This window comes from Psammomys obesus, unplaced genomic scaffold, assembly GCF_907164565.1.
Source record: "Psammomys obesus unplaced genomic scaffold, mPsaObe1.curated_primary_1811, whole genome shotgun sequence".
Taxonomy (NCBI): Eukaryota; Metazoa; Chordata; class Mammalia; order Rodentia; family Muridae; genus Psammomys; species Psammomys obesus.
The window spans coordinates 6,966,273-6,986,926 of record NW_026591816.1 but is presented as its reverse complement, the minus strand read 5'-3'; the positions used below and the strand labels follow the sequence as shown (position 1 = coordinate 6,986,926).

The following is a 20,654-nucleotide window of genomic DNA, read 5'->3' as shown; positions in this document are numbered from 1 at the left end:
GGAACCCTGGTGGATACTGAGCTACCATGGGCTACATCTGAGCAGGGGTTCTAGGTTATATCCATGAATGGTCCTTGTTTGTAGTATCAGTCTAGAACAGACCCCTGTGCCCAGATTTTTTTGGTTCCTTTGCTCTCCTTGTGGAGCTCCTGTCCCCTCCAGGTCTTTCATCTCCCCCTTCTTTCATAAGATGCCCTGCATTCTGCCCAAAATTTGGCTATGAGAGACAGGGTTTCTTTATGTAGCTCTGGCTGTCCTAGAACTAGCTCTGTAGACCAGGCTGTCCTCAATCTCAGAGATCCACCTGCCTCTGCCACCTGAGTGCTGGGATTAAAGGTGTGCACCAGCCACTACCTGACCATTTTTTTTCTTATTAAAAAAATTATGTATTTATTTATTTGGTTTTTCAAGACAGAGTTTTTCTGTGTAGCCTTGCCTGTCCTGGAACTCACTTGTAGGCCATGCTGGCTTCAAACTCACAGAGATCTGCCTGCCTCTGCTTCCTGAGTGCAGGGATTAAAATCATGCATTACCACTACCCGGTTACTTTTCTTCTTGTTCTTGCTCTTCTTGTTCTTGTTCTTCTTGTTCTTGTTCTTCTTCTTGTTCTTCTTCTTCTTGTTCTTCTTGTTCTTCTTCTTGTTCTTCTTCTTCGTTGTCGTCTTCTTCTTTTCTTCTTTCTTTTCCTCTTCTTTCTTCTTCTTCCTCCTCCTCCTTCTTTTTTTTTTTTTTTTTTCCAAGACAGGGTTTCCTTGTTTAGCCTTGGCTGTCCTGGACTCACTTTGTAGACCAGGCTGGCCTTGAACTCACAGAGATCCACCTGCCTCACTTTTCTTTTTTTTTTTTTTTAATTTTTTAAAAACGTGTATGAGTGTTTTCCCTGCACGTACTCATGTGTACCATGTGCATGCCTGGTGTAGAAGAAGACTTTAGATATCCTGGAACTGGATTTAGAGACAGTTTGTGAGCCACCATGTAGGGACTGGGAACTGAACCTGGGGCCTCTCAAGAGTGTCCTGTGCTATTAGCCCTTGAGCCATCTCTCCTGCCCCACATTGCACTTTAAAAAAGAAAGCCAAGACAGGGTCTTCTCAGTTCCTCAGCTTGGCCTTGAACTCACTGTGTTCCTACCCCAGCTGAGATGGTCACAGGCTTGTGAACCAGGCCCAGCTTCAACAGTGTCTCTTACTTTCTCAGCACTGAAATAGTGACTACAGTCACCGTAAGAAGGAGCCCTGAATACTGAAGAGAGTCTGTGTGCTCACGTGGCCTCTTTATTTGAAAGGTTGAACATGCAGTGGCACATGGTAGGCCTGCAAATAAGTCTAGTGCTCTGGGGGCTAATGGTGCAGTTTAAGCAGATGTGGCTCCTGACGCATTCATGCTTTAAGCTTAGCTTCTGGTTCTCTCTCTGCCTTTCTGCGTTCGTGCTTTCTGCTAAGGGCCACAAAAGCTAAAAAGCAGGTGGTTAGCGTCAAATGTAGAACAGCCAAAAAAAGCAAGGATGAATGAGAAAGAATGCTGTGGTTGTCAGATCTGTTGTCTAAAGTAGCCAAATGTCGGGTTCAGACGGCAGGGGTCTTCTTTGCTGATGTTGGCACTGTGCTTTGCTGTCCTGCCATCTGACAGAGTCCTTGCTTTAGAAAAAGCCCTTTTCTTTCTTCAGCTGGAGCTGTTTCCAGCCAGGCAGAGCAGTAAATTGCCCTCTGGTGATGCCAAACACAGATACGAAGTCTTGTTCTGAGAGGTAATTCTAAGAGAAAACAGAATTTGTGGTAAGAAAGAAAGCAGGACATTTCCTTACTGCAAACAGGTGAGGTGAGTGGGCAGGAGGGAAGCCCAGGGGGGAGTGACATGGCTATGTGCTTGCCTAGTATGCAAGGGGTTCTGGCTTGGAGCTCTAGAACCACAAACAGTTGAGCGATAGGTAGGCCCTGAGAGAGAGATGTCGAATGAGTTTTCAGGAACACTGTTAACAGACTTAACCTGTTGATTGGTCATAGAGTCCCATTTGGGCCAGTGGATGAAGCTGACTGGGGTTTTCCACTCAGTCCTGGTTCCTTGCCTGATAGGCAGTGAATAGATTATATATTATGAATGAATTATAAACATTTGATTTGGGAAGGGCAGAAAATTGAATGGAGTGTTTTTCCTTGCCTCATGCCCTTAACTACCATTCTTTTTTTTTTTTTTCTGATAGTGTCAAAATTTATTTATTTTTTAAAAATAATTTATTTAATTTTATTTTATGTGCATTAATGTGAAAGTGTCAGATCCCTTGGAGCTGGAGTTACAGACCGTTGTGAGCTGCCATGTGGGTACTGGGAATTGAACCCTGGTCCTTTGGAAGAGCAGATGGTGCTCTTAACCACTGAGCCATCTCTCCAGCCCCCTCAAAATTTATTTTTAAATTTAAAAATTCCTTTTATACCAAAAATCTAACATACATTTTATAAACTATGGAGACAGAAACTACACAATCTATTACTAATATAAGGGGAAGATAATGGTCTGATTTCTTATTTTAATAATAATGATAATATTATTATATGATTTATTCAGTTTATATCCAAGTTGTAGCCTCATCTCCTCAATCCCACTCTGCTCCCTCTTCCTTCCCTGTCAATTTCCCCTAGTTCACTGATATGGGAAGTCTTCTTCCCCTACTATCTGACCCTAGCCTATCAGGTCCCATCAGGACTGTCTGGATCCTCTTCATCTGTGGGCTGGCTATGGTGCCCACCAAGGAAAAGTTATCAAGGAGCAGGCAACAGAGTTCTTGTCTGAGACTGTTTCTGTTCCCCTTACTAGGGAACCCAGATGGAGACTGAGCTGTCCTATGGGCTATATCTGGGCAGGGGGTCTAGACCCTCACTATGCATGGTCTTTGGTTGATGCATTAGTCTTTTCAGTCTGCCCTGGGCCATGCTTTTTTTGGTCTCCTTGTGTGGCTCCTGTTCCCTCCCGGTCCTTCTATCTCCACTATCTTAGATAAGACTCCATGCGCCCTGTCCAGAGTATGGCTGTGAGTCTCTGCATCTGCTTGGATCCCCTGTTGGGTGGAGCTTCTTAGAAAACATCTAGGAAATCATCCTAAGTGAGGTAACCCAGGAGCAGAAAGACACACATGGTATATACTCACTTATAAGTAGACATTAGCCATATAAGATAATAAAATCAACAGACCTAAAGAAGTTAAATAACAAGGAGGCCTGTTGTAGTTAGTAATTAATATTTTGAACTACCATTCTTATTGAGTACTTGTTTGGTGCTAGAGAGTGAGCCAGGACTACTGTCTGAGGAGCCTGAGAATGTGCTATACCACTGCACTGTACCCCAGTGCTCCAGGGTTCTTAAAATGCAAGATTGAGTAGGCCATACCAGCTCAGGGCCCATGCTGAGATCATTATGCTATGGCCTTTACTTATTGTTATTTTCTGAAATAGCATCTCACCATAGCCAAGACTGACCTCACTCTATAGCCCAGGCTGGCTTGGAACCTGTGGTGACCCACCTTGGTCCCTGTTGGGATTACAGTCATGAGCCACCAAGCCCAACTAACCTGTGGCCTCTGCTTCTAAGAACATTGTAGTCTGAGTGCCTGACACTTGGTTAGGGAAGATGTTACGGAAAATTCAGAGTCCTTTAACCAACTCCCTCAAGGGGAAAATCCTTTCATTCATCTCTCCATTCAACATGAGTATATTAACTCATTTAACTAAAACGTAAGACATGACAATGAATGATTTCAAACGGTGGAGGAAGAGAGAGGTCAGGGGGATAGAGTTAGGAAACTGGTAGTCAGGGAACCAGCCAGACCTGAACTCCAAATGGCAAGGAGATCGGAGGTATTTTACTAGTGGGGGACCACACAGCAATGCCAGCAAGCATAGAGTGTCAGTGGCTGGGGAGAGCATGTCCAAGGGATAGAAAACCAAGAGCCGGCTGAAGGACGATAAGGAGGTATGTAAGGTCCCCAAAGGGCAGGGCCAGACTGCAGAGGAAGCCATTTGATGTGTTTTAAAGTTTTCTGCTGCACTTATTGAGTGTGTGTGTGTGTGCAGGCATGCATATGGAGGTCAGAGGACAATTTGTGGGAATCAGTTATCTCCTCGCACTGTGTGGGTCCTGGGTGCCGAACTTAGGTTGTTACATTTGATGGCGAATGCCTTCAGCCTCTGAGCCACCTTGCCAGCCCACATGATGTTTTAAATAGAGTGGTCTCAACCCTGGATATTAATTACAATCATGCCAGGGAAGGATTTGGGGAACCGTGGGCAAAATAATTCACAGCAGTGGTGGCTGGGCTAGACTAGCAGCAGAAAGGCGAAGGGTAAACAGAGGCTGCCAGATGCATTCCTTTGGGAGTAGGAGGAGCCCTTGAACTGACTGATAGCTGAGATGCCCCTTGAGGTCCTGCTGTGTGCACCTGAGCTTGGTGCTTTAACCTATGTGGGCTCCATCCCCAACACTCAGCTCCACAACCACACACCTCCTTTTTGGCAGGGTTCACGTCCTCGGGCAGCTCCTGGCTCTGGCTCTTCAGCAGGACTTCTATGGGGTAATACTTTGGATCACTTTCATTAGAATTCATGAAGAGGGTGGCATTCTTCATGTCCTAAATAGGAGAAGGGTACAGACGCAGGTGAAGGCCAGTGCTTCAGGTTGGCCGCAGAGCCCTGTGTGCACAAGGTTTACATTTTGGCTTAGACTGCTCCACTCTCTGTAGTCATCTTTCAGAATGGTGGTCCCCAAACATGGATGCATGTCAGGACAACTTTGGGAGGCTGAGTCAGCAGGCTAACGTGAATCTTTAGAGCCAGACCACATACATATTGCACTTAAGTCTTTCTATATTTATTCATTTATGTAGTGCTAGGAATTGAAGCCAAAGCCTCATGTGTGCTAGGCAGGTACTCTGACACTGAACAGTATACCTCCAGCCAAAAGTCTTTTCTAAATACTATGATTATGTCCTTCTCTTGGCGTATTTATTTAGGCCCCATGTTTCCAGTTGTTAAGTGCCTTTTGGCTGAAGCTACACCTAAGCACTCTTTAGAGGCACTAAGTTCACCCTGCTAGCTCTGGGAGCTGATTCTCCAAGCACAAAGGACAACATGCAAATGTTGGAACATCCTTTGCATCCTATGCTGATGTCCCGGGCTGCTGGCTTGGGGCTGCAAGTTCCGCTTCTTTTAGCTGTTAAAGTAGGGGCCAGTGGCCTAAGCTGCTGTGGATTTCACTGTCAAACTAATAAGGTATCATTTGGGTTAGAAGCTTCTCTCTAGGAAGTACTACCGAAAACCCCAATCTTTCCAGAAAAGGCAGAAAAGGTTGAGTAATGAAGTTAGGCTTTGTTCTCATTGTTCTCTCTTATTTGTTGAGGCAGGGTCTCATGTATCCCAGGCTAGCCCTCCACCCAATATGTAGCCATGGATGACCTTAAACTCTTTAATTTATTTTGTAAATTATGTATATGAGGATACGTGTACACACTGGTACAGGTGCTCTTGGAGTTCAGAGGAGCACACACTTCTGGAGCTGTACTTACAGCTGCTTGGGAGCCACCCAGACAGGTGCTTGGACTCTGGAAGCACTTCACACATGTGCTCTTACCTACAGAGCCAGCTCTCTAACCCCGGGTACCCCTCATGTTCTGGTGCACAGTAAATGAGGAACTTGGCTCTGAGATCTGTTTTCTCCCCATCTTCTTCTCCCCGACTAGTTTATTTTGGGGGTTTTTATCTTGTTTTGTTTTGTGGTTTTTTGAGGCAGAGGTCTTGCTGTGTAGACTAGGCTGGCCTAGAACTCATGATTCTCCTGGATTTGCTTAAGTATTGAGACCTGCATTTCTATTGATTTAAAATAACCTCTAAGAGTGACCGTAATTAAGTGGTTAGGCACTTTACTAGTTTACACCTCAAACCAAACGGAACAAAATAGCCCTTTGCATCCAGGTAGACTAGAGAAGTCCCTGGGACAAGGGAGGGGTTTTCCCCTGCAGCACCTGCACCTCTCTCCATCCCCTTGGGGTCTGGGCATCTGTAAGTGTAAGCCCAACTCACAGCAGTGATTCGCAAGATGGCGGCAGCATCTCCCAGCTCTTTCTTTAACTGCTCGTATGATTTTCCTGCCTGGGGAGAGACAGGGAAAACGGGATGAGGTGTTGATTCATAGGGAAGAGGTGTTGTAGGCCTGGTATGTATTTTCAGGAAAAGCAAGACGTGGTAGAATCCTAAAGCACTTCGGTGTAACTGAGGTCCCCGTGGGGTCTGCACACGTGGGTGTCAGAAGCCCGTCCCACCGTGAGTCAGCACCCCACCTCCCTGGCAGTCAGAACAGCACCCCAGTTTCTTTTTTCTTACACTCCAGATGTGAGGGTCCCATGCCAGGAACCAGCCTGTGAAGGTGGGAGGCTCGAAGCCCTGTTTGATGATCAGGATCGGTGTATCAGGATCTCGGCCACTGGGGTGTGTTACCAGGTACTCCTGGGCAGCTGAGAGAGCCCCCTCCTTCTCTGTGGCGTTGGCCTCAGCGCCTATCCACAGGAACACCTGTCACACCAATTTCACGATGTTAGTGCACCCACGCTGCTCAGCCCCTCGGCCAGGCAGAGCCTCGGAAAATGCTCTCAGCCTCGAGTGTGCTCCAAAGAGGAAGAGTCCAAAAGCAGCTTGGGGTTGTGATCTTAACTGCCATGTGTATCTTCCAAGTTTTTACCTCTGAACCTTGACTTCCTGAAATAGCCCACAAAACACCCCTCAGGCTGCCTCAGTACATCAGACCTCAGCGTAGGCAAATGTAGCCATTCCTATCTAAGTGCTTATCAGAATGGCCGTCAGTCCCCGAGGACAGAACTGAAAGTCAGGTCGATAGCTCCGTATTAAGCCACTGGACTCACCAGCTTGATGAAGGCAGTCGCCCAAGCTGTCACCATCCCTCTCTTCCTGTTTCACAGCTGCTCTTGGCTCCTTCTCGGCTCCTATCCTGCTCTCCCATGCGATAGGTCAGGCCCACACAGCCCACAGCTACTTCTCAGCTATATCTTTTGGGTATATCTTAGCACTGTCTTACATTTTTGTTTGTTTCTGTGGTTTTGAGACAGGATCTCACTGTGTGGCCCAGGCTGGACTCAGAAATTTTCCTGCCTTGGCCTCCCAAGTGCTGGGGCTGCAGGCCTGAGCCGCTATGCCAGGCTTATTTTATTCTGATAGGATTTCCTGCCTGGCTTTCCAGGTACCTTTCCTTTGCCCAGAGTCCTGCTTGTCCTTTGCCACCCAGCCATCTCCTCTAAGAGGGCTTCCAAGAGGTTCCCAACTGCATTGACCCCCTCTATACCTCATCACAGGGCACTGACATTCTCTTGCCTGGCTCTTCCCGCCAGCCCATACGCACGGTGGCACTCATTAGCCTGAAGGAAGCCTGCTCTGCTGATCTGAAGAAAACAGCACATACAGGCCATTTCACTCATATGCTGTTCTCATCACTCCTCAAATAAGGGCAGGACATAGGTTACGCCTTATTGTTTCGAGGTGAGAAAATTCCCAGGGAGGTGAGAATCAGAATGCTTTGTTTTTGTCTGGCTTTTTCTATTGTATTTACTTAGTTAACACAGGTGGAAAATAGGTGTGTGTGTGACACAGTGCAGGTCAGAGGGCGACTTGTAGGAATCCGTTCTCTGCTCACACTCTTGGAGATGGAACACTGGTTGTCAGCTTTGGTGGCAAACCTCTACTCACTGGGCCATCTTGCTGGCCCATTTTTTTAGCTTTTTGAGACAGGGGCCCTGGCTGGCCTTAAACTTTGCTTCTTCCTGCCTCTGCCTGCCAACTGCTTAGATTCCAGGCCTGTCCTGGTGTGCTGGCTGAAGGCTGGGGAATATTAGACCTCATTCTATGCTGTGGCATAAGCAGTCTCTGGTTACCACTGAAGATGCTTGCCCTAGAGAGCTGATCCAGCACCAGCCTACTTTCATCCTGGATGCAGATGCCACACAGAAGCCAGCCCAAACTGTGGAGGTCTTTGGCAGCTGTCCTAACTGTGTGGCTGTGTCGTACCTGGTCCCAGGTGTCCAGGAGCATCACGTCCCCTGGGTTCAGGTCGTCCTGGGTGAAGTCCGTGACCTCAGTCACAGAGAACCGGCCAGTCTTATTGGAACACTCAAAGAGCCGGACTTGGATGTCCAGGATTTCTTGCTGTAGCCTGCAGTACAGTCAGGTAGAAAGACAGAGCTGTGTAGGAATCGTGTGTATAGCATGGGTGCCTGTGTGTGTTTGCTCATGTGTGTACATATGAGGACAGAGAGTCCACCTTAGTTTTTGAGATGGGATCTCTTACAGAGAGACAGAGTGTCAATTTGAGTAGATTAGCCAGTCAGCAAGTCCGAAGGATCCTGTTGTCTGCATCTCCCCAGTGCAGGGAGTACAGGCCTGCGTTGCTGTAGCTGGCTTTGTCTGTTTTGTTACATGCCTCGTCAGGATGGAGCTCAGGTCCTTGTGCTCACACAAGGACTTTGCTGACTGAATGTGTCCCCAGCCTGGAAATCCCGTCGAAAAGTGTGAGGGATCTTAGGTTATGTGCAGGCCACAAGCCTAGAGGACAAGAGAGCCAAGAATATGGGACTGACGTGTTCACGAACCTTTTGTTATTAGCATAGGGTGTTTTTCCTCCCAGAAGGTCCCAGAATTCAGGCGGCTCCTGGCCCTCAGCCACAGTGTCAGCATCGCCATCACAGAGAAGCTCAACCAGCTCCTTAGCCATCGCCCGCTCATCCCCACTAGATCCCTGAGTCCGGAGAGAACACAGGTGTTAGAAACACAGGGCACAGCGACAGGGGACAACAGCTCTGACAGGCCTCACCTGAGAACTGGGAGAGGTTTGCGGCAGTGCTGGGGCCAGGGAGGGAGATGGCATGCAGGTGACCCACAGCATTCACAGGCAGAAGTCACCCGTGTTTTAGTGCACGGTTCCCCTGTCAGTGTAAATGCTGGGTATTTAGTCTGGGTCTTGCATTTGCATATGCTTAGCAAATGCTCTGCCTCTAGCAAGCACTCTGTCCTCCAGGCCTAGCAAATAGTTTTCATTCTTTTTGTTGTTTTTTTAGACAGGGTTTCTCTGTATAGCCTTGGCTGTCCTGGACTCACTCTGTAGACCAGATCTCACAGAGATCTGCCTGCCTCTGCTCCCAAGCACTGGGATTAAGGGTGTGTGCCACCATTCCCAGATTCATTCTTTTTTTTTTTTTTTTTTTTTTTTAATTGACTCTGGTTGAGCACCACTGGGCTTAATCCTAGAATTCTGTCCCCAAGGTACAGTTACCACCCTTCTGGAGTCAAGCCCTGAGTCCTGAACTCTTGACAACTGCTTAGCTGCTTTCCACTAGAATAATCTTGTCATTTCAAGACTGTCTTAAGGAGAAGCATGTAACATTCAGCCTCGGAGACTGGCTGCTTTCATGTAGCATGAACTGGAGACTTTCATGTTGGCTTATGCATGGCTCTTTCAGTTTTATTGCTGAGCAGTATTCTATTGAATGAATACATCCGTGTTTATCTACTTTCCAGATTTCTTCTCATTTGAGGGAATTGTGAGCAAATGTGCTTTACACATGTACAATTCTTCACGTAAGGAGGTTGTTGTTTGTTGGTTTGTTCTTTTTAAGATTTATTTTACTTGTATTTTTATTTACTTGTTTTGTCCATGTGTATGTATGTGCCCTGAGTGTGTGCCATGCCTGTGGAGGTCAAAGAGGGTGTTGGATCCCCTGGAACAGGAGTTACAGATGGTTGTGAGCTACAGTGTGGGAACAGAACCCAGGTCCTCTGCAAGAGACCTCTCTGCTGAGCCATCCCTCTAGCCCCTAAAGAGGTGTTTGATTGTTTGTATGTTTATGTGTGTGTATGTATGTGTTTGTACATACATGTGTATGTGTGTACACGTGTGTATGCATGTGTGTGCACACATATGAGTGTGTGTGTGTGTGTGTGTGTGTGTGTGTGTGCCAGTGCTAGGGTTACAGGTAGGAGTTCCCCCTCAGTTGTTGTGTGGCCGGGACTGGAACTTGGTGCAGCAGTCTGCTCCTTAACCATTGGCCTTGCTGAGGGCTGAGGGTGGCCCAGGGCCCACTTGAGTTCCAAGAGGCTCTGAGGACCCAGCAGTCGCCTCACCTTGCCGTACCACAGGTAGTGCTCCGCCTGCGTCCCCACCAGGAAGACATCATTGGAGTTGAGTGAGGAGGCGAAGGCGGAGACTTCCAGTGCTTTGGTATTAGATTTGTGGTTCCCTTGGATCTGGAAGAGTCTCACTGGAGGGGCAGGCTCCACTTTCCCCTTCCTGGAAGTCCCGCCCTAGAGAGAAGGAAAGTGGAGTCCAGACCTACAGAGCGCACGTGGGCTGGCTGTATCGGACCTGAGCTGCACTGGGCAGCTTTTCCCCTCACCGTCTTTACCCCTCACTGTCCCCTCACTAACCGGAAAGGTCAGGGTGAGAACCCCTGTGCCAGCGGGGTCCCTCAGCACTCACTGACCTCAGAGTAATCTTGGGAAGCAGATGGATCCCCCATGCACCCTGAGGTTGGGAAACCAGCTTACACGTGGCAAGAGAGGGACTGGGCGTCAGTAATTACTGACACCACATTGCCTGCCCCGCCCTCCGCCAGGGCTCCATAGCAGTGGGCTTAGTGTGCTGGGCAGTAAGTGGGCTGGTGCAGTGCTGGGAGGGAGCAGGCTGTGTAACCGTCCCCTACACACAGCTCACATTGCCACAGACCTGAGCACTAGCCAGACAGCTGCAGGACACTAAGCTCCTCCTTTGTCCCTCCCACCCACCCCCACCACCCCTACCCCAGACCCCACCTCACTCCGAAACCTGAGCAACCCTGCTCAGGGTGGAGTTTTCACGGCAGGCCCTCACCTCGTAGATGACCAACTTCCCTTTGAAGATGGCCATGAAGTGGCGTGGCTCCTTCCCCATGCTCACCCGGACCTGCACGGGAGCCCCATCAAATTGCTGATCCACCTCCACCGCCAGGTGGGCCGAGGCTGCCAGCTCATCCTGGGAAGCGTGGCGGCCCTGCAGTTGGTGAGAGGAGTGAGGGGCCTCGGCCCAGGGGCCGGGGAGCATCGGGCTCCAACACTGAGAGCTTGTGCCTGGCCTACCTGCCAGATGTACAAGATGTAATGGGGCTTTCTGTTCACATGGTAGGTGTACAGAACCAGATAGCAGTCTCCTCCGTAGAAGAAGCCATACCACTGACGCTCCACGGGGACCAGCTCCAGGTTCTCAATCCTCCAGACCTGGCCAAGAGGAGACACGGTTCCTCAGAGGGGCACCCTGTTCACCCTGAAGACGCAAGCAGGGACCAAGTACTGGCCACCATCTCAAGTACCCTTACCCCCCTGGGTCCTCTCTTGCCTTAAAGGCCCATCACATTGCATGATCTGAATCCTGAGAGGTCACTGGTCACCACCGGGCATGCTGGTCCAGTGCTTCCTATCATGCAACCGAGGACTTCACAGATGACTTAAATATAACTTCCAGGGGATAGCCCACTGGGGGAATGCGTATCTCTCACTTTCCCGAAGCATTGTAGGGAAACGGCCAACTCCAAGCCTCTCAAAGGACACAGAATGTGGAGTGGGGAAAAAGCAGTGTCCAGAGTGGGCTGCCGTCTGCAGCAGGCGCACCCCAGAGGCCCAGTGTTGCCTCACCGGGCTCACCTCAACTTTCCCATTGCCATCATCCACCATCCTTTCCTGAGCAGCCACTTCTGGCTGGGTGTGTAGCAGAGTCACGTCAAACTTGTCCTGGGAAATTTTAGCTGCAGAGAAAGGGATGGGACAAGCCACATGAGCAAGACACTCATGCCTCTTTCTAGGGCCCCAATGGAAGAACACACACTTGGGGAAATCTCACCGATTTTACCAGTGCTGAACGGTTTCCCTAGGCCTGCGTTCTGATCCTTCACCGACCATTTCTGGAACAACTGTTTGAACATGGCCGACTCAGCACCATCATTGACTGTCTCCACGTTGGTGCTGCTGGGATAACCCTTCATCTTGATGAAATCCTACAGTCCCCACCCCCACACAAAAGCATGTCAGCCAGGGAATGTTCTAAGTGCTTGCTCATCTGGAAGGTCCAGATAAGGTCAGGTGGTGGGGATCCCCCTCCCCCTTCGTGCCCCTGGGAATCATGGTTAGCTTCTACCTCACTTCTGGGGTTCCAAAAGATTCAAACACTTTGTTGTCTCTTCATTAGGCCACCATGCTTATGGCCATTATGGACCGATTTCACAAGACCTACTATGTAATTCTACTGACTGTGTCATAGTTATTTGCTCATTTATTGCTTTTAAGCAATCACACTTCAGTCATATGCTGGGTCTGCATAATTTAGCAAATTCCCCTTGAGGACTGCTTTAACAATAGCACCAAGTTTGGTTCTGAGTACTTCACAGACAGGTCTGGGAGACAGGGATGGCCCCTGCTAGATACTGGAAAAAGGAGACACAGAGATGCTCGGTCTTGCTCAGGACGCTCGGCTGGAAAAGGTGAAGCCTACATGTATACTCTGAAGTTCATTTATGTTGCTCTTCTGTGCTCAGGTGCCTGGTGTGCTTGGGCACATGGCTATAGTGGTACTGGCAAAATATTCAGGTGGCGTAGCACTGCTGCAGCTCTTACCAGGGCTTTGGACATGGCCGCCTGTTTCTCAACCTTCGTGGCTCCTTTGCCTTTCCACATGTAGATCTTGGCTCCACTATGGTCCAGGATGTAACAGTCCTGAGTCAGCCGGGGATAAGTGTGCTTACTGACACTGGAGACAAAGGGAGGACTTTGCCCAGGGTCTGCCTTTGAAGTTACTTCTTGCTTCCGCAAGCGAGCGAAGCCCCTTCCAGTTCAACTTACCTCGTGCTTCAGTAGGTCCTGGACCAGAGGCCTTGTTGCCACCTCTGTGACTGACAGCTGCCCAGCTGCATCGGAGACGCTGGTGGAGGAGAGAGGTTAGCCCCCGCCTGCTCTCTGCAAAGCACCCTAAAGCTAAAGTCACGCTTTGGTGCAGTGCTTCTGGGCAGAGTTTGACCTCTTGAGATAGACACGGCTTGACTACAGAGAGCGAAACACTCCACTCTCTGGAGGAGACTGTGTCTCTCTCAAACTATCCCATCCACATCCCCAGGCATGGATACACCAGAGGACAAGAGAGGTCCCACCCACAGGCTGGGAGACTTTCTAGCAGGAACAGAGGACAGCTGCCTCCTCCAGGGAACTGTTCCTGAGCTCCTTGTAGGAAAAAGCATGAACCAAGAGCAAAGGCAGATACCTCTACCCAAGCCGAGTACCTGGCTCTCTAGAGGACACCACACCCAGCCTCCAGCCCACAGGCAGTTTAAACACTCACTGATACAACATGATATTTGATTTCTGCTGCTGATCCATGGCCTCATCAGGGACCGAAGGCTTGATAACGGAGCGTCGGCCGAGGGTGTCCTGGAGGACTGTCATCAGCTCTGGGCTGGCTGCCTCTTTGTCTCCCTCAATCACCCCGATTTTGGCACGGCCCCCTCGCTCCCTGTCCCGGATGTCCTTTGCGAGAAGCATAGCCTGCCAGAGGAGCCAAAGGAGGCAAGCAGCTCAGCCTGCACTCTTAGATTATCCTGGTGCTGAGGAGTGAGGCCTGCCTTGCAAGACAGGTTCTACTCTAAGCAGGAGTCCTCCTGGGCTCCTGGGAGTCAGCCAGCATAGAAAGGAGAGGGAGAAGGCACCCAAGAGAGCCCAGCTTGACACCAGGCCTGGAGGAGAGGAGAGGGAGCCAGACCTTGAGGCGTTCTCCGCTGTTGCTCTCTGGGCCATTCCACTGGATAATGACCATCCCAAGGTCCAGCAAGAAGACGTCACCTCGATTAAAACTGTCCCAGCTCACTTCCACCTGAATGTGAGGAGCCAGTGCCACTTAGGGGGGTGGTTAGGTGCCAGGCAGGAGCACAGGAACAGTCATGTCTGGGGCTTACCTCAGCAGCCCTGATGCTTCTCTTCCCCTTTACATGCAGCAGCCGCTTCACATCATAGGAGTTGGTCTCCACGTGCGTCATGCCAGAGGCCACACCCCCCTTTTTATAACTGAGGAACATTGCTCCAGTTATTTGCTGTGTGCCTGCTTTGTGCTAGGTTCTGGGGAGACTACTGGGAATTAAATACAGATATCGGTTTCTACCCATGTGGGTTATAATAACCCACATGAGCAAAGAAAGTGCAGATACCGCACCTGCTGCCTCCAGGGTAGAGGCCAGGGCAGCCTTTTCTGAGGGGACCACTGAGCCTGAATGTTGTAATGAGAAGTCCCAGTGAGGACTGCTGGCAGAGGGAAGCCTGCTGGGTTTACAGGCCTGCGCCTCACCCATCCTGTTAAGCGTTTATGCTTCCCTGCACCAGGGTGCGACCTCCCAAGCCTCGCCCTGTCACAGCGTGCATTCTGGCAGTCCAGTGTCCCCTCTTCAGCCCAGTAAAACATGTCCTATTGCCTGTGAGCATGACTTTCATACACAGGAGTTGTCTCTGTTGTGTATCTGTCTGTGCCTGTGTCCCGTGCGCTAGGTTTAATCGGCAGTTGCCGCAGAAACGCCTGCTGTCTTTCTGGAACAGACAGCTACCTACATTGCTCACGGCCTCCCCTCACCACTAATGCATCATCATAAACACTGTGGATCAGCCTGGGGTTTTGAGTTCTGAGAAATGGGGTTCACAACAAGCAGTTCCAGTTATGTTCCGGAATGCGGTGCAGATCCTCACTCCCTCCAGCAGATGGGAGGTTCCATTGGTTCCTCAGGCCGCCCAGCTCTCCGCCCCGCCCACTCCGATTGGCATTTCCTTGATGGGTACAAGTGACAGCTTTGTTTTGCTTTGCATCAATCCTTTGGGTTACTTCTTTGAAGGCACCCTGCCCGCTGAGTTCCCTCTCCTGGAAACTGCCGTATCTGTCTCTGCTCTGAGCACAGCTACTTACATGATGCCCTGCTTGAAGTAGCCCCGGAAAGTGTCGGACTCGTGGTACTGGACCTCGCGGTGCTGCACAGGGCTTCCTCCCAGGTAGTCGTCTAGCTGTGTGGTATAGATGGCCGCACAGCTCTGCTCATCCTGGGAGGAGTCCTTCCCAATCCAAAAGTGGATGTTCTGGGAGAGGCGACTGCCCACTCGCCGGGTCTAGGATGTGGCCAGAGAGGCAAGATCAGGCCCCAGCTCACCCCTGCTCTTCTGCTGGCTTCTTAGGTGTGGGAAGGCCCCAGGATGCTGGCCCTACCATCACACAGCAGCCCTTCTTTATCTGTACGTGGGTACAAGAGCCGGCATACCCATTTCCAGGCCTTCGGAAGCTAGGTCCTCCCCACAGTGGCGTGTTTAACAGCTCGTTTCTAAAGTGGGGAATCCTCTCCAGTTGGATGTCAGGCTTAGGCTGCAGGTCCCTACACTCTCAGAGCTGTCCAGCTAACACTGTCGATGTGATGTTAATTCCTCCAGGAGATTGAGCACTTCTTGAAAAGTTGTTTTTTTGTTTTTTAAACAGCTAGCCCAAGCTAGCTCTAACTTTCTGAGGTTGGCTCTGAACTCCTGATCTTTCTGGTTTCACCTCTCAAGTGCTGGGATTATAGGTGTGTGCTTCACTCTTTGGGTTTTTGGAGACAGAATGTTTGCCTGTAGCCCAGGCTAGTCAAGAACTCACTGTGTGGCCCAGGCTGAGTAATTTAGTGTGTGGCTTGGACCCTATGAGGGGAAGGTGCTGTGTGTGTGTGTGTGTGTGTGTGTGTGTGTGTGGCTATAGAGGTTCAGGCCGAGGGCCCCATGTCTACCGTCTGAAGCACAATCCTAACCCAGTGCCTGATGGTGGCCATTCTCAGTCAACTTGAGGCCAGCCCTGCACGGTGTGAGGAAGAATCTAGACATACTGGGAGCCCCACTTCTCTCACCATAGAGCTTTCAATAGCCTGGGAACTGCCTGCAGAGGAGGAAATGCTGGCTGTGGAGGACATTGCTCACCGAGAGGATGATGTAGCAGTCTCCCTCATAGAAGTTGCCGTGAGCACTCAGGGGCACCGGCGCCAGCTCCATTTTCTAGAAGGATGAGCAGAACATGCAGCAGTGGACGTCCTCCTGCCCTCCCCACAGCCTCTCGCCCCTGTTGCAGGCCCGGCTGGTAGAGGAGCTGCCTGCCTGCCTACAGGGAAGGTGGGAATGCAGGATGGCACCACCACCCTGGTTCAGGGAGCTCTGCCAGTCACTCTGTGTCTGAGTGTTCTGGTGTCCTTCCCTGTGGCCTCCCCAGGTCCTACTTGGTTTGATCACCAGTACTCTGGGAAGGCTTATGAGCCCCTGAAGCCCATGGCAGGGGGAAGAGGTGGCTATAACTGTCAGATAAAAACATAAAAACCCTCCCCTGAGCTCTGTGAACACTGTCCAGTGTCCTGACAATGCATCCAACCCTCTTGCTCCCCACTGACCACCTAGAGCCACCAGGCTGCTCCAAAGGAAGTTTGGGAAACAGCAGGGACAGCCGAGAGAATGACAGCAGCAGGTGGCACTCCAGGCTGAGGATCCCACATTCAGAGTCTGGGCTGGGAGACCTGACTTGCTCGCCCCAGAAGGGCCAATTCACATAGTCCCAGATGGAAATAACTTTTCGTTTCCAAGTGAGGCAAACCTGGAGCCATATTTGTGTGTTCTAGTGTAAAGGATTAAAACATTTTATGACTTCAGGTTAGTGCCCATCCCTTACATGTTTTGCATTTATTTCTTGTATGCCACCCTGCACATGTGAAACTCAGACTCATTTGGTTCTCTTCTATCACCTTGTGGGTCTCATGCACTCAGGCCTCAGGCGTGGCCGTACATAGCTCTATCCACTGAGCGACTGGCCAGCCCTTCCTAGTCATTTTGAAGTATGCGGGGAGCCTTCAGCAGTGGCAGCAGACTGGGATTCTCACAAGCCCTGAGGTTTGACAGAGAGCTGTGACTCATGTTTGAGATTGAGGGGTGAAGTGTTACTTGCAGGGTTCAGGCTGCAGCAACTGACTAGGTAGAAGTGGGTATGTCCTGCTATCTGGTAGGTGCACCCAAACCAGAGCTCAGAGCCACCTGGAGGCTAAGCCCAGCTGGTGAACGGATGAGCAGCATGCCCCACACCAGAGCTAGGAGGAACCGGACATGTTCCGTTTCTCCGACCAGTAAGGGACCTGTCTTTCTGAGCTGTTTACTGGAAGTGTCGCCTCACCACGGACAAGCGTGGTTCTGCCTGGGGACCTGCCCTGAGCCTGGGAGGCTCAAGGCTGGGAAGACCTGCTCTCAGACGCTGACCCTCAGTAACCACAGGCTCAGACTCCAGCTGTCATGGCGGGTGTGACTCCCCCTCGGCTCACCTCAATTCTCCAGGTGATGATCCCAGGATCATTGCCCACAGCCCTGAAGGCACTGCTCAGGGACATGATGTCTGTCTTTCTGAAACTGAAATATCACAACGCTGGAGGTGGACAGGAGACCACCACTTCTCCGAAGACACGTCCCTCGTCTTGCCAGCCATCACACTGCCCTCCTGGCATATCCCCACCACACCACTACCATTTCACCATGGTTGTTCCAATTCACAGTCACCTGGCTGGGCTGTCCCTACTCCAAAGGTTTGTTTCCTACCTGCAGCTGTTTTGGTTAAGAGCTCTGGTTAATAGCAATACATGTTCCCTTTAAAAAAAATTATGCTGGGCACGGTGGCCCACACCTGTGATCTCAGCACTCAGGGAGGCAGAGGCAGGCCAATCTCTGTGAGTTGAGGCCAGCCTGGTCTATGAAGCGAGTCCAGGACAGCCAAGTCTACACAGAGAACCCCTGTCTTGAAAAACAAAACAAAATTTTGAGTTGCTGTGTTAAATTCCCTGAAGCTGAGTTACAGGCAATTATGAGTCACCTAAGTGCATGCTGGGAATGAAAGTCAGGTTCTCTGGAAGAGCAGCCTGTGTCATCTGTCCAGTGGGGGCAGGGCAACATGTCAAGCCTGTGTTGAGCCATTGCGTTCATGCTTTCATTCTCAGGCGATGGCCCTGTCTTCGTCCTGTCAACCTTACAGTGCAGGTGAGGCTCAGAGAGGCAGTAAATAACTCACCTATGGGCACACACTAGAATGGGCTCCACATTTGAGCTTTTTTTGGTTTCGTTTTGTTTTACTTATTTACTCTCTGAGACTGATTGTCCTGGAACTCAAAGAGATCCAACTGCCTCCGGAGCGCTGGGATTAAAGGCATGCGCCAGCACTAGTGGGCACATTTTATTTCATTAACTTAGGGTCTATCCACATAGCCCAGGCTACTTACAAACTCCTCCTCAGCCTCCTGAGTGCTGAGATTACAGGCTTCTCCAAACAGACCCAGCTCCATACCTTTTGTTTTCTTATCTGACCTTAAAAGCATGTGTTTTAGCCACCTTTTCATGCTGCTACCTTCCCCAAACGACTTTTAGTGGCTCATAGAGAGAAAGTCCAGTCAGAAAAGGTATTTCCAAATGAAGCCCCATTCTCCTAATTTCTTGAACTCATTTTCCCAGATCCCTGGCAAGGCCTTGCCACCCCACGTGCCGTCAGCTTTTATTTTTAATTTTATAAATTGTTTTAGAACAGTAACAACCCTTTATCATGACTAATACATTAACTGGTCTTGCAGAAGAAAATAAAGTAGAATGGCAGGGCCTGGGACAAAGGGACAAAGAGCGCCACCAGGGAAGGCGCCACCAGGGAAGAGTGGCCTCCTTGCCTGTACCACATAGACACTAGCTTCTCTGGAAGGACCGTCCAGGCAACTTAAGCGGTTTTCAGCACCGTAGAGCTGAGCATGGCTGGGGAGAGGAAAGAAGAGGTGAGAAGACAGGTCTCATCCTCTCTACAGTCAGGACTTGGCTGGGATCACTAACAGGCTGGTCCCACTGTGATTGTGCGGCCTCACACTCAGAAGACTGAGCTGACAGCAGACCAAATGATTGAGTCTTAGGTTTCTCCTAAGACTCAATGCAAGGCTGCAATGAGATAGTAACAAAAGAAATCGCCGGGGGATCGTGTGGCTGTTGGATATTTGGTGATGTCCGGGCTTGCTGAAGGTGTTTGGTACGGGGTGACTGCAAATGGTTGACTGCCTGTCACCTCCAGCACTGCCCCATCTGAAAACAGTCTGACCTGACCATTCCTTTCTTGAGCCTTAGTGGATAAGCCCAGGTCCCTTTTGTCTCTTGCTGTACTGGCAGCAGACTAAAGCCGAGCCTTGACGCGGAACTGCCAGTGTTTGAGTATTTAATTTGATAACTGGTGCTGCCCCGCCCTGCGCACCCCACCCTGGGACACTCAGAATCAGATCCCTCAGATCCATTTTCTGACTTTTCTGTCTAACGAATGACCCTCTCAGGAAAGGGGACCAGAGCCAACATATTCCTGACCTTCCGGCATTAGCACAGTAAGTCTGAGCCCCTAGTGCAGTCCCATGTCCCCCACAGAACCTCAGAATCCAGGCGCTGACTAGGGAGCCAGAATTCAAGAACTGCCACACCCAGAAAGCCCCATTCTATGCCACCACATCAAAGCCCCCGAAGCTGGGTCTGTCTTCCTAGGTCTGCAGCAACAGCACTTTAGGATCCTGAGGGGCTGCGAAGATCACAGACACAGGGCATGATTTGGGGGGTTCCAGATTAAAAGCTAGTGGCTTGTAACCAACTAGGGTTTAAATTCTCTCTGGCCCCATGGAGAACAGATGAGTGGGGTCGTGTCCCCCAATGCCCGAACCTTGAGAACGTGCCCTGCTCACTGGGTGGGCGGTACAGGTTCTTCTATTTCAGTGTTAAGTTTGCAAAACTGTTTACAAGTGCCTGGCTCAATCTTTCAAAAACTTCACCCGGAGGACACAAAGTAAGGTCTTTGTCCCTTCACTTTCTGCCTCAGCAGCATCCAACTGATATGCACACACACAGCAGACCTACCTCTCTCTGCCCTCCGTTTTCTAGCAAAGCAGCAGGTGAAGTTTCTCCAAAGCAGGCGGCTTCAGATCCTTCAGCCTCCGCACAGCAATGGCTGCAGACACCCAGTTCTATTTGCCTGTGTTTGCATCATAACCATTTTCCTAGCTCTGGCCAACCACGGCCAACCTAGCCCTGGGCTTGACTTATTCAAACCAGAGGGGAAAGCTTTATCTGCTCCTATTCAAAACAGCAAAAACAAGAGACTTTTAAAGGCTTCTTTTAACTACAGCTCCACGCCCTGGCCTATTGATTTTTTAAAAAGTGCATGGCCCATCAATAATTCACCATGAGAGAGAGAGGATGTGAATTTGCCATACAGTAGATATGAATATATTATGCTGATGACAGAAGAGGCTAGCGCAGCCCACCGTGTGCCAGCATATTAGCTGGCGGGGCTCCGAGATGAGTCTGGGTGTTTTTCAGGGAACTCTGCAGTGCCAAGAAAGCTGTTTGAGACTTTTTACTAGTCCTACTAGGTGCCAGGAAACTCCTGGTCCAGCAGCATCAAGAGCAGGCATGGGACCCTCTGATTCCCCCAGGGCTGCTGTCTCCAGCAGTCAATAGACACTAAGCATATGCTTGTTAAGCACCTGGGAGCCATGGAGTTTGTCCCTAGCT

The 20,654-nt window shown here is 50.1% G+C and overlaps 1 protein-coding gene across 1 annotated transcript; it reads right to left on the bottom strand.

Moving 5' to 3' along the window:
- Positions 1–1,537: 1,537 nt before the first annotated feature.
- On the bottom strand, positions 1,538–17,473 carry Avil (advillin). The gene is made up of 19 exons (XM_055612051.1): positions 17,408–17,473; positions 16,032–16,106; positions 15,004–15,200; positions 14,012–14,120; positions 13,819–13,929; positions 13,402–13,604; positions 12,909–12,987; positions 12,684–12,782; positions 11,914–12,067; positions 11,718–11,818; positions 11,157–11,294; positions 10,912–11,070; positions 10,167–10,346; positions 8,639–8,784; positions 8,058–8,202; positions 6,366–6,554; positions 6,066–6,134; positions 4,493–4,618; positions 1,538–1,753 (listed from the first exon to the last, which is right to left on the bottom strand). Exons 1-19 carry the CDS (start codon positions 17,471–17,473, stop codon positions 1,640–1,642), a joined length of 2,460 nt encoding a protein of 819 aa, XP_055468026.1. The 3' UTR covers positions 1,538–1,639.
- Positions 17,474–20,654: the final 3,181 nt, after the last annotated feature.

What these genes read in the sequence shown, in the direction of transcription:
- Avil (XM_055612051.1), bottom strand. Translation starts at nt 17,473, where the DNA reads ATGTCCCTGAGCAGTGCCTTCAGGGCTGTGGGCAATGATCCTGGGATC. An exon ending in ACATCTTGTACATCTGGCAG is followed by an intron (nt 11,071 to 11,156) that starts GTAGGCCAGGCA and finishes CACCAACTGCAG; the next exon opens with GGCCGCCACGCTTCCCAGGA. An exon ending in TCCTGGACACCTGGGACCAG is followed by an intron (nt 6,555 to 8,057) that starts GTACGACACAGC and finishes TTGGTGTGACAG; the next exon opens with GTGTTCCTGTGGATAGGCGC.